The sequence below is a fragment of the Mustela nigripes genome, chromosome 16, assembly GCF_022355385.1.
Source record: "Mustela nigripes isolate SB6536 chromosome 16, MUSNIG.SB6536, whole genome shotgun sequence".
NCBI classification, from domain to species: domain Eukaryota; kingdom Metazoa; phylum Chordata; class Mammalia; order Carnivora; family Mustelidae; genus Mustela; species Mustela nigripes.
Window position 1 is genome coordinate 45,774,474 of NC_081572.1, and position 13,329 is coordinate 45,787,802.

The 13,329-nt window shown below is 46.8% G+C and overlaps 1 protein-coding gene across 4 annotated transcripts in view; it reads left to right on the forward strand.

Moving 5' to 3' along the window:
• RAP1GAP2 (RAP1 GTPase activating protein 2) overlaps nt 1-13,329 on the forward strand; it is a 230,349-nt gene that overhangs the window by 662 nt on the left and 216,358 nt on the right. For 2 of the 4 annotated variants that reach the window (XR_009400375.1, XM_059379933.1), the window contains exon 1: nt 10,134-10,210. The exons of 1 other annotated variant lie outside the window; for it this stretch is intronic. Coding sequence is in view for 1 of the 3 variants with exons in the window: in XM_059379933.1 (XP_059235916.1) it covers nt 10,161-10,210 (50 nt within the window). In the remaining 2 variants the exon portion in view is untranslated. Of the gene's footprint in view, nt 1-77; nt 157-10,133; nt 10,211-13,329 lie in introns of those variants that run through there. One more of the 4 variants, XM_059379938.1, reaches the window with a different exon arrangement.

Sequence of the window (13,329 nt, forward strand, 5' to 3'; positions counted from 1 at the left end):
ACCAGGAACTCCGGGAACCAGGCCTGAGGACCCCGGCGGGCAGAACTCGGAGAGCTGGCTTTGGCTGGGAGCTGAAGGGAAACCCAGAGAACCCGCCGGACGCTTGGCGAGCAAGGGCGCGGCGGGCGGATCAGCACCGCGGACAGCGCTCAGGCGGTAGGCCGCGATCCGCTCCGCCCCTCTGCCCACCGACTGGCGTAGGAATCAGAGCAGTTCCCAACTGGCCCGGGGAAATGTTGGGGCGAGCTAACCAGGGGTTAGGAAACCTATTCTGTGCCTATTGGCAGTGAAGCCACTCCAGACCTCTCACTAGCTGTGTGACCTTGGGTGAGTCACATCACCTCTCTGTGTCCCAGTTGATAAGGCATCCTCTTTCCTGTGAGGGGCCAAAGAACCAAGAGAAGATCCTTTATAAACTCTGAAGTCCAGAACATTGGTTTTGACACGTTTCACTGTACATGGGAGACTTCTGGACTTGGGCTACTTGGCATCTAATTCGGGCTCTACAAATACCTGTCTCTTCCCTGGACCTTAGTCTCCTGATCTGTAAAATAGGATAATGATGATCTATGCAGGCTGTAAGTCTTTGATTTGTTGTGAGGATGAAGTAAATTAATATCTGTAAAGTGCTTAAAACAGTGCTGCATGCTCTTTAGGCATTCATATTCATGATGCAAGGGGCCAGGTCGCGTTGTGTGAGTGGAAGGTAGCCCAGCTCTAGGTAAGTCATTTCCATCCCTACCTTTAGGAGCCAGAGGAAGGGTCTGAGGGAATTCAGATTAAAGGGCTGATCTGACTTTTCCCATATCACTGCCAACCAGACAGTCCATGCCCTGCGCTTTTGGGCCAGATATCCAGAGAAGTCCTCCATCTTTGTCTCCAGAACTGGAAGACTCTGGCATATGGGCTTTGGAGAGGGTTTTGGCAATTCATTTGCCTCGAGGGCACCCTGTCTTCTCTCTGTGGATCCCTTTCCTCCCTGCCCTCCCCATTCAACTTTTAAGCCTTAACTGGACTTAGATGTCAATAAAGGCTTTAAGGGTTCTGGGTGGCTCAGTCGTTAAGTGTCTGCCTTTGGTTCAGGTCATGATCCCAGGATCCTGGGATCGAGCCCCACGTCGGGTTCCCTGCTCAGCAGGAAGCCTGCTTCTCCCTCTCTCACTCCCCCTGCTTGTGTTCCCTCTCTTGCTCTCTCTCTCTGTCAAAACAATAAATAAAATCTTAAAAAGAAAGAAAGAAAGGAGGGCTTTAGATGCTTCTAGAAGATTATAAGCCTCAAAAAGTTGAAGAAATGACTCTCTGTTAGGTCTCTTGACAAGTGGAGTTCCTATTTTGTTTAAAGGCATTTCAAAGCCCACTCTGTAGGAACTCTAGATTCTAGCTGTGCTTTGGGGGGGCCCAATCCTCAGTAAAATGGGAGAAGTAACATCTACTCTGCCAACAGGTTCATTATGGTGGCGTCAGGGGGTGAGAGTGAATGTGTTTTGTACAGATGGGATTGTTATGACCACATCCTAAATGTTTTTCTCCCTGTTCTGTATCAGCAGCTTTTCACCCCAAACAGTCCTGCTTTAGCTGTGTGTATGAGGGGTGGCCCTACTTCATGTGAAGCTCTAGCCTTGCTCCAAGAAGCACTTCTTACAGAGTTATGCTCTGAGCCAAGCTCCCAGCTGGGCACAGAAGGCCTGGCTTCTAAGGGGTGTCTTCAGGGCACGAACAACATCTCTGGCAACATGTGAAACGACAAAAGATGTGCACAAACACCCATAAAATAACTGAAAGTGATGGGCCAATAGAGATAAGAGAGTAAAAGAGTTAGGGCCTGGACTTGGAGAAAGGGGATTCAGGGGCACTTCCTTGAGGACGTGAACAGTCATAAAGCCAGTACACAGAGTAATATTGAGCAAAGCAGACTGCATGGCCCTCTACTTCAGGTTGTAGGGGGACACAGACATGTGTCTGTGGAGATGACACTGGAAATGATGATGTTGATAATAATTAACGTCCATTAAGCACTTTCTTTGTGCTAGGCAATCTACTAAACAGTGCTTAAAAATCTTTACTATTTTCAAAATTAAACTTTTTTTTAAAGTAAACTCTACCCCCAACATAGGATTCAAACTCATGGCCCCGTGATCAAGAGTTGCATGTTCTGGGGTGCCTGGGTGGCTCAGTGGGTTAAAGCCTCTGCCTTCAGCTCAGGTCATGATCCCAGGGTCCTGAGATCGAGCCCTGCGTCGGGTTCTCTGTTCAGCAGGGAGCCTGCTTACCTTCCTCTCTCTGCCTGCCTCTCTGCCTACTTGTGATCTCTATCAAATAAATAAATAAATAAATATCTTAAAAAAAAAAAAAAAGAGTTGCATGTTCTATAGACCGAGACAGCATGCATCCCTCAAAATTAAACCCGTAATAAAGTCTAAGGAAACCAAAGAGTATAAAAAGTGTACATTTGGGGTAGCTGATGGGCATGGTCAGTGGAGTGAGTGACACTTGGTCTTTGGGTCGTGAGTTCGATCCCCAGGTTGGACGTAGAGCTTACTTAAAAAACAAACACGGTGCATTTGGTTGCCTCAGTTGGTTAAATGTCCAACTCTTGATCTCAGCTTAGTCTTAATTTTAGGGTTATGAGTTCTAGCCCCGAGATGAGCTCCAGGCTGGGTGTGGAGCCTACTTAAAAAAAGACAAACAAGCAAACCAAAAAACAAAAATAGAAACATTAGACTCTTCAAAAAAAATGTACATCTCACATCAGAAATAACCATTATTTTGAGCTGAGCAATTTACCCACATAATGTCATTTAAACTATAGAGAAATCTGGGACGCCTGGGTGGCTCAGTTGGTTAAGCAGCTGCCTTTGGCTCAGGTCATGATCCCAGCGTCCTGGGATCGAGTCCCACATCGGGCTCCTTGCTCCGCAGGGAGCCTGCTTCTCCCTCTGACTCTGCCTTCCACTCTGTCTGCCTGTGCTCGCTCTCGCTCGCTCTCTCTCTGACAAATAAATAAATAAAAATCTTTAAACTATAGAGAAATCTTATTGGAAAGATTGATTCCCATTTGTAGGTAGAGAAAATGAGACTCAAGAGAGGTCAAATTTAACACCCAGAAGGTAAGCAGTGGAGCCTAGACTCAAGCCCTAGCCCAGTCAAGGCCAGAGGTAACTTTGTTAGGCCTCTCAGTGAGGGGCTGAAACCAGCTCTGGAGGAAGGCCTTTACATGTGTCATGAGCTTTAAGTGAAGCTGCATACCAGCTAGAAGAATAAGGTCTGAGTAGCAGAGAAGGCCTAGAATTTCCCTTCATCTCTTTGTGACATCTTAGGATTACCGGCTTTCTGAGTTCTGTTTGGGTAACAGTTCTGTATGGGTCAGTGTCCTGGCAGGGAATAGACAGCACATTTAAAATGAGTTAAGGGGGGCGCCTGAGTGGCTCAGTGGGTTAAGCCGCTGCCTTTGGCTCAGGTCATGATCTCAGGGTCCTGGGATCAGGCTCTCTGCTCAGCAGGGAGCCTGCTTCCCTCTCTCTCTCTCTCTCTGGCTGCCTCTCTGTCTACTTGTGATTTCTCTCTGTCAAATTAATAAATAAAATCTTTAAAAAAAATAAAATGAGTTAAGGGACTATTTGCAAAGCTGTGGTTGGAGTTTAAGGGACAAGATATAGGTAGAGCTCTTAACCATCCCTAGGCCTGGAGGGACAAGAGAAGGCAGTTTGGGGAACTCAGAAAGGGTGGATATGGGGAGAAGAGTGGCCTATTGGGAGCTGTAGCTTTCCTTAAATGGAATCAGTGCACCCACAGAGACCTAGCAGGGAAGGAGCTGAGGAATAAGGAGACTGACCTCACTCTCCTCTGGCCTCCCAATACCCTGCTGATGCATTTTCTAGCCAATCCCAGTCAGCAGCCAGAAGTGAAGGGAGGCCATTGACATTGCCGAGACAGGTTAACTCCGCTTGGGCACAAGCGGGTTGTAAAAGATGGTGAAAGGTTCTGGAGGGATGAGGTATCTGGCACAACCTTCCTTATTGACTTGGGTCTCATTTGTTGTTCTCTGTCAGGCCACTGCCCATTGAGTGCCCTAGCATTGGTGGGAACCAATACCACCTCTCCATGGAACAAGGAGGCAGGTGACCGAGTTACAGCGGCAGTCTCTTTCTTTTCTTCAAATACCCTGGCTATGTTGTCTTCACCTCCTGAGTTAAGAGTTGGAGCCTAAAGACTACCCACCCTGGGTCCCTTAGGATTCTGTGGCTACAGCGATGGTGGGTAGGGAGTTCTGGGATGGAAAAGCTGGCCAGTGGTCATCTGGGTGAGCCTCTTAGACAGCTCACCTTCCTAATGAAAGATCAAACTGGAGCAAGGCTGCACTCTCCTCAGTGATAGAATACCTGATTTAGGGGCACCTGGATAGCTCAGTGGGCTAAGCCTCTGCCTTAGGCTCAGGTCATGATCTCAGGGTCCTGGGATAGAGTCCCACATCCAGCTCTCAGCTCAGCAAGGAGCCTGCTTCCCCCTCTCTTTCTGCCTGCCTCTCTGCCTACTTATGATCTTTCTGTCAAATAAATAAATAAAATCTTTAAAAAAAATACCTGATTTGGACAAGATGGTCTCAAAATCTCAGACCTGAAGTTCAGTCTTTGATTATTCCTAAACCACTAGCATGGCGATGGGAATGAGCTCTGTGTGTGTGTGTGTGTGTGTACTGGGCCGCAGTCTGGCCTCAGACACATACCCTCTGCTTCAACCTTGCTTACATCCACTGTCCTCCCCCTAGGGAAGAGAGCTCAGGAGCTCTCCCAACAGATATTATTGAAATTTCAGGGAGGTTTTCTTAAAATAAATAAATTAAAAATAAGCAAATGGGGCACCTGGGCAGCTCAGCTGGTTAAGCATCTGCCTTCGGGTGAGATCATGATCCTGGTGTCCTGGGATAGAGCCTCACATGGGGCTCCCTGCTCGGTGAAGAGCCTGCTTCTCCCTCTCTCTCTGCCTGCCTCTCTACCTCCTTGTGCTCTCTATCTCCCTGTCAAATAAGTAAATAAATAAAATCTTTAAAAGAAATAAGCAGGGTAAATACTGAATGTTAGAACCCTAGGGGTTCTGCTACCTATGTCTCAAATACATCATTTTAATTTTATTTATTTACTTTTAAAGATTTTATTTATTTATTTGACACATGGAGAGAGACAAGAGAGAGAGCACAAGCTGGGGAGGTGGCAGGCTGAGGGAGAAGCAGAGACCTGATGCAGGACTCCATCCCAGGACTCTGGGATCATGACCTGAGCCAAAGGCAGCCACTTAACTGACTAAGCCACTTAACTGGCTACAGCTCCATCCATTTTAGATCATGTTCCATGATCTTGGGCAACTAGCTCCAAACTCCTTGGTGATCTGGTGTAACTGTGGCTCCTTTTTTCCTTTATTTTCCCCTAAGTTTATATTAGCTTTTTTTTTTTTAAAAAAGAGTTTATTTTAGAGAGAGTGTGAGTGAGCATAAATGGGGGGAGGAGCAGAGGGAGAAGCAGACTTCCTGCTGAGCAGGGAGCCCAATGATGGGGCTCAACCCCAGAACCCCAAAATCATGACCTGAGCTGAAAGCAGATGCTTAACCAACTGAGCCATCCAGGCACGCCAGGATTTATATTAACTGTACCACATGATGCTCTTCATTTTGCCTTAAATGTGTCACTTTCTACAGCTTTTTCTTTCTAATATGTTTTATTAGAGAAGTATTAGAACTACACTTTAGAAAGACTGGGAAATGAATGCAATAACAAAACTGTGCCTGTGATCCTATTGCCCTAGTATAACTAATATCACTTGTGAATTATCTTCCAGTATTTTCATATGCATGATGACTCACCTAGTTGTTTCCATGCCATAACTATCTGATTTTTTTCCACCACATTGGATCATAACTTTTTTTTTCACGTTTCTGTATAGTTTTTATAGTTTTGCAACCTCTTAAAAATAATTGGCTATCTATTTCTGCTTGGTTTTTGCCTTTTATTTGTTAGAGATAAATTATTACTTGGGCCACCTGGGTGGCTCTGTCATTTAACTGTCTGCCTTCAGCTCGGGTCACCATCCCAGAGCCCTGGAATCAAGTCCCACATTTGAGTCCCACATTAGACTCCCTGCTGAGCTGGGAGACTGCTTCTTCCTCTGCCCCCTCCCTGCTCGTGCTCTCTCTCTCTCTCTCAAATAAATAAGTAAAATCTTAAAAAAATCGAAATTACTACTTTAAAATGATTTTTTAGGGGGTTGCCTGTTTGGGTAGGCATCCAACTGAGTTGGTTAAGCGTCCAACTCTTGATCTCAGCTCAGGTCTTGATCTCAGGGTTGTGAGTTCAAGCCCACACTCAGTGTGGAATCTACGTTAAAAAAAAAAGAAAAAAAAAGATTTTTAGGGAAGCTGGCTGGCTCAGCCAGTAGAGCATGTGACTCTTGATCTCAAGGCCGTGAGTTCTAGCTCCATATTGGGTGTGGAGCCTACTTAAAATTGTAAAAAATTGGGCGCCTGGGTGGCTCAGTGGGTTAAGCTGCTGCCTTCGGCTCGGGTCATGATCTCAGAGTCCTGGGATCGAGTCCCGCATCGGGCTCTCTGCTCAGCGGAGAGCCTGCTTCTCTCTCTCTCTCTCTGCCTGCCTCTCCATCTACTTGTGATTTCTCTCTGTCAAATAAATGGATAAAATCTTTAAAAAAAAATTGTAAAAAATTAAAAAAAAATTTTTAAATTTCTAATGAAGAAAATAAAGAACCTACAATCTCATCATCCAGGTAATACAGAATTATATACATATTATAGAGATAATTTCTTTTTATATCCAGACAATTTTTTTTAAGATTTTATTCATTCATTTGACAGATGGAGATCACAAGTAGGCAGAGAGGCAGACAGAGAGAGAGGAGGAAGCAGGCTGTCTGCAGACAGAGAGCCCAAAGCGGGGCTTGATCCCAGGACCCCAGGAACATGACCCGAGCTGAAGGCAGAGACCCCAACCCACTGAGCCACCCAAGCGCCCCCAGACAATTCTTAAAAACACCTTAAAAAATAGGACATGTTGATGCTTCAAAGAGTAAAAACCTCCTCATTGTCCATCATTGTTCTCATTGTCCCCATTGTCTTAAACTTTTCTGCTCAAAGTTTTCCATCATTAATAAGTTCTATGTGTCCCACTTCCTGCTGAGCTCTGAATCCGATAAGTTCCCCACCTGTAACATTTGGCATTAAAAAAAAATCTTTTTCCATTGCATATATAAATATATAATTTTAATATCTTATTTTGTAGTCTTTTTATTTAATATTTGTTATTTTTTTTTAAGTAGGTGCCATGTCCAGCGTAGAGTCCAACACAGGGCTTGAACTCATGACCATGAGATCCTGATATGGAGACCAGAGCTGAAATCAAGAGTTGGACACCCAAAGAACTGAGTTAACCTGGGTTCTCCTGTAGTCTTTTCAACTTAGCAATATAGCATGAATATTTTTCTCCATTACAGAGTATAATTCCACTATACATGCAAACTATAGTACAATGTATCAATCCATTTTCTTATTATTTGATAATCAGGTTGTTCTTCCTTTTTTAAAAAGGATTTATTTATTCATTCATTTGAGAGAGAGACAGAGACAGAGAGAGCACAAGCAGGGGGAGAGGCAGGGGGAAAGGGAGCAGCAGACTACCCACTGAGTGGGAGCCCAACATGGGGCTCAATCCCAGGACCTGTAGATTATGACCTGAGCTGAAGGCAGACGCTTAACCATCTGAGCCACCCAGGTGCTCCTCTACATTTAAAAAAAAGATTTTATTTATTTATTTGAGAGAGAGAGAGAGTGAGAGAGCATGAGAGCATGAGTGAGGACAGGGGCAGAGGGAGAGAGAGAAGCAGACTCCCCGCTGAGTGGGGAGCCCAATGTGGGGCTGGAGCCCAATATGGGGCTCGATCCCAGGACCCAGGATCATAACCTGAGCTGAAGGCAGACGCTTAAACCAGTTGAGGCCCCCAGGTGCCCCTAGTTGTTTCTACTTTTTAAAGTTATAAACTGTAATGTGATGAATATCTTGGTAGTGTAATCATTTGAAAAGTGACTTTTATTGTCGCTATTATTTTATTTTTTCTTATTGCACATATTTAGAAAAATTAGGATATATGGATTAGAAAAAGAGTAAAATAAAAATCATTATGACTTCACCCATCCATACATAAATCACCTTTTTATATGTTCCAATAATTATTCCAGATTTTTCTAACAAATACATTAATATACTAGTTCTTAGGGTGCTTGGGTGACTTAGTTGTTAAGCATTTGCCTTCAGCTCAGGTCATGATCCCAAGGTCCTGGGATTGAACCCCACATTGGATGCCCTGCTCCACCAGAAGACTGCTCTCCCTTTCCCATTCCCACTGCTTGTAAGTTGCCTCTCTCACTTCTTCTCTCTCTGTCAAATAAATAAATAAATAAATAAATAATATATATACGCACACACTAGTTATTTATGGTAACTGATTTCTTCATTATATTTTATTTATTTTAAAGATTTACTGACTTTTTATTATGTATGCTAGTCATCATACAGTACGTCATTCGTTTTTTTTAGATTAAAAAAAAAGATTTTATTTATTTATTTGATAGAGAGAGATCACAAGTAGATGTGAACTGTATTTTGTGATGTGAAATAGACACTCCCTACCCCCCAATGGTTAACTAATTGTCCCACCACCAATTCCCCCACCAAATTGAAATACATATCACACACATCTTTGGGGATGTTTCTGGACTTTCTGTTTGTTTCCTTGGTTTCTGTGTTAATTAAACTGGGAAAACTTAAAGAAAGGATACTCAGGGGCGCCTGGGTGACTCATTTAGTTAAGTGTCCAAACCTTAATTTTGGCTCAGGTCATGATCTCAGGGATTCAACCCCTCCTGGGGCTCCCCTCGGGGCATGGAGCCTGCTTAAGATTCACTTTCTCCCTCTCCCTCTGCTCCCCCTCCAAAAGGGATGCTCAAAGGCATTTGGTAGACTCAGAATACCTTTGAAGTTCAAAGACAAGCTACCAACTTACCTTGTCTGTATGTCCTTCCCTGTTTTCTTTTTATATGGTGCCTCTATGTTGGTTACATTCTTATCTCCTTTTGCTTCCTGTCACTTCTTTAGACATGGTGGAAAGCTTTGGTGAGAATTCTTAGGATATATGCAGTCTTGGTTTTCGTTGAACACTGGGGAAGTCACCTATGGATATATATAATGGCAAATGTCAGTAGCTTTTGGATTTCCCTGCAAACTTTTTCAGTACTCCTGGGTATGGCCAACAATCCATAAGAGGTAGGCAGGCTCTCAGGATCTTCACACTGGAGGCCAGGTTTTCTCCTCTCTGCATGTTTCCCTCCTGTAAAGGATGCAGCTTGTCCTGGTATGGGAGGCAGGTGAATTTGGAAGGCACTCTACAACGTGTAGGCAACCTCTATATTTACAAACATTTCTAAAACCCAGCTGCTTCAAACTAGGCTTGAGAAGCATTCGCTTATGGTGTTGTGGGCCAGACTGGTCTCTGCTCAGTTACAGGAATGTCAGCGATCCTGGGGTGGAAGTAGCTTGAAGCCCGGATGGGCAGCACGCTGGGCCAAGGTCCTACTGTTTTAAATACAGTCACTGTAAAATATTTTTAACAATCTGTAGGGCACACGAATTTTCATTTTAGGGAGAGAGATTTAATTTTTATGCATAACTTTCTAGGGAGGTAGAGCAGGTGTCGTAAGGGAGAAAGGGCTCGTCACTCAGTAAGTCCGGTTTCCCTCGAAGTAGAACTCTGAGAACCTGATTTCTCACGCAGTGCGCCCAAGAAACCCGGCTCTTCCGTACCGCTGGGCAGTGACCCGACCTACTGTGGCCTCGGGAGCTGCGACGCAGGAGCGCGCAGCCAGCACCAGCCCCAAACAAGCCCCTGCCAGCTCCAGGGGCGGGGCCGCGGCCGCACCGGGGTGAGCGCCGCGAGCCGCACCGACAGGCTCCAGGCGGAGTCGCGCCGCGCCCGCCCCGCCCTCCGGGACCCGCGCCGCGCCCCGCGCCCGCGAGCGCGCCCTCCGCACTGGCCTGCGGCAGCAGGACTTGCCTCCGCCTAGTGGCCCGCCGCGGGCAGGGAGCTGGCGGGCGGCGGGGCAAGGCATGGCGGGCCGCCGGGCGCCGGGGGAGAAGCGCTGGCAGCTGGTGCGCTGGTGAGTGGGCACCGGGGGCTGCGGGGCCAGGTGCGGAGCGAACCCACGCGCCCCGCGCCCCGAGGTCCGGTTGGGCGCGGGAAGGAGCGGGGCGCTGGCCCGAAGTTTCTTCTTGAGCTGAGGTTGCGGGGACAGGTTTACAAGAGAGGCGCCGGACTGGCTGGTCGTAACCATCCCGCGTCCCTGCGCGGGTTATTTGCGGCTCTCCCGAGAGGTCGGCACTGGAACCTGGGACCCTGTCCCTGACGTCAGTCTTTGGGGGACCCTACCCTCCTTCCACAGGCTCATAGGCTGGGTTTTCCTCCTTCCTTTCCCCCCACACCCCAACCTCAGCTTTCTGATTTGTGCCTTGGGGGTCCCCCGCCCACCTCCGTTCCGTCTGCTGCTTTGGTTGGGCCAACGAATTGAGCCCCAGGGGCACAACCCACAACCTTCAGCGGCCCTGTTCAAGGAGATAGCCCTATCTATACAGGGACCTCTAAGGATGGGGCACTTTGGAGTTGGGGGCTCAGAGATGGGGGCTTAAAGGTGAAGGAAGAGGTCCCTGAGTAGGTGGGTCGTTGCCCCTGCCCCCACCGCAGTCCTGCCCAGGCCTTTGGGTATCAGGTTACCTGACTGCAGGCTGAGCCGGTTTCAGACGCAGCAGCACCGGGAGTCATCTGGGTTGGGCCTATGTCCCCAGTGCCCAAACGAACATTGAGGGCTGCTTCCGCCGGAGGCCTGACCTCTGCTTGGTGGGATTTCGAATACAAGGTAACCTGCTTTGGGAGAAGTCAAAAAAATCAAAGGAGAATGTCTGGCTGGGGCCCCTCCCCATTCCACATCATCCCACCTACACCAGGACCAGGGAGCATCTCTGAAGTAACATTGTGGACACATCGAACCAGGCATATTCTGTAAATGGAATACAAAGAAGAATAATATCATCAATAATAACAACCTGAGCTTCCTGCACACTTTATTCTGTCTCCAGGATTGGGGTGTTGCTGTTAGTCTTCATAGTGATGCTCAGAGGAAGGTATCAGCATCCTCATTTTACAGATGAGGAAACTGAGGCTTGGAGAAGGAAAGTGGTTAGTCAAGGCCACCCAGCAAATAAGTGGCCGAGTCAGGGTTTCTGCCCAGGTCTTGCCCAGGGGGTTAACTTCTCCTCTGTTTTGCCTATACCTGGACTATCCCACCCAGCCTGTCTGGAGGGCCAAGTTCCCATTGTCAGAAAACTCTAACATGTCAGAGCAGAAGGGGTCATTGGGTTTCCAGCCTGCTCAGCCCACCTCTGCGCTGGGAAGATCCCAAAAGTCAAAGTCCAAGTAATCAAAATTGTCATTTAGAAGTGGAATCACTTTTAAAATTAAGTCACCAGTACATAAAACAGATAAAAGTAGAGTTAATCTGCTTAAAGAGTTAGTAGAAAGCTGGCAGTTACTTAGTGTCCTCTCCCTGGTAAGGAGGCAGTACCCCAGGACTGCAGGACCTCTCAGATCAGTGTTCTTAGTTTAATTCCTCCCCCGCTTCATAGAGGAGGAAATAGGAAGTTTTAAAGGGGTAGAGCTTAGATTCCTGGTCTGAATCTCTCTCTTTCTCTGCCCTGATGCTGCCTGACTGGGTTGGATCTTGGGCTGAACCGAATGATGCATGAATTTTTGTTAGTGCCCTAATTAGGTTTGGGGTTACTTTTCACCCCCATTGCTGTGAGAAGGTCCTGAAGATGTGGCTTGAGTGGTCAGGCATTTGGTAGGGAGCACTCTTGAGGGCAGGACACCCTCTGATCATCTTGGCATGCTCCCAACATGACAGCCTTGGCCCCTCGTTCCAGAATTTCACGTTGACTTGGTTTGCTCCACTCAAACTGGCTCAAGAGAAAAAGGGGATTTATTGGCTCACAGAACTGAGAACTCCAGGGACTTTTCATGTTTCAGGCACAACTGCTCCCAGGCACTCAAATGTCACCAAATAATGCTCTATGCTCATCCCTCTGTTTTTCTGTTTTGCTTTTAGTCCCTTGCGGAGGCAAGTGGGCTATCAGCAGCTGTAGGCAGTTCTCCAGTTAGCAACCCTCATGGAAAGAGCTCTCCTTTCTCAGTGGTCTCAGCTGGCCTCAGGATGTCATGTCATTGGCCTGGCTTGGGTCATATGACCATCCTAGAGCCAATCACCAGGATCAGGGGGATGGACTGCTCCCTTTGGCCAGGTTGGGCCATGTGCCCACATAGGGAGCTGAGGGCTGGGGTCACCAGTACCTCAACCACAGAATTTTGAGTGGTAGAGAGGGTGACGAATGGTAAATTATTGGGCAACAAAAACTGTTGCAAATCCACAATAAAGCTAAAAGGTAAATTAGGCACTGGATAATAATATTTACACAAAACAGGCTGACTGCTAATTTGCTAAATGTAAGAAGTGCTCTTATAAATAAGCTTGAAGGAACGTCTGGGTGGCTCCTTTAGTTAAGTGTCCGATTCTTGATTTGGCCCAGGTGTTAATCTCAGGGTAGTTGAGATGGAACGCCTCATGGAGCCCTGGGTCAGGCTCCACATTCAGCAGGGAGGGAGTCTGCTTCTCTCCTTTTCCCTCTGCCCCTCCCCCCGCTCAGGCTCATGCTCATGCGCGCGCTCCGCTCTCTCTCTCTCTAAAATGAAAAAATACATCTTAAAAAAAAAAAAAAACAAACTTAAAGAGAAAAAAAGATAAGGAAGAAACCACTCCTGACTCCTGACTAGGTGGCTTAAACAACAGACATTTTCTGACAGTTATTTTCTGACAGTTTTTTTCAGACAGTTTTCTGACAGAAAACAGACGTTTTCTTACAGTTCCGGAGGCTGGAAATCTAAGATCAGGATGCCAGCATGGTCGGGTTCTGGGGAGAGCCCCCTTCCTGGCTTAGGGCTGGCTGCCTTCTCCCTGTGTCTTCCACATGGTGAGAGAGCATAGAAGCTCTTCTGGTGTCTCTTCTTATAAGTACTTGAATCCTATTGAATCAGGGCCTTACCTAACCTTAGTTCCACAAAGGCCCCAGTAGAGTTGTATTGCAGGGGTAGGTCCTCAATGTATGAATTTGAGGTGGGGAGTGAGCGGACAGGGACACGAACTCTCAGTCCATAATAGTTACCCAGAAACAC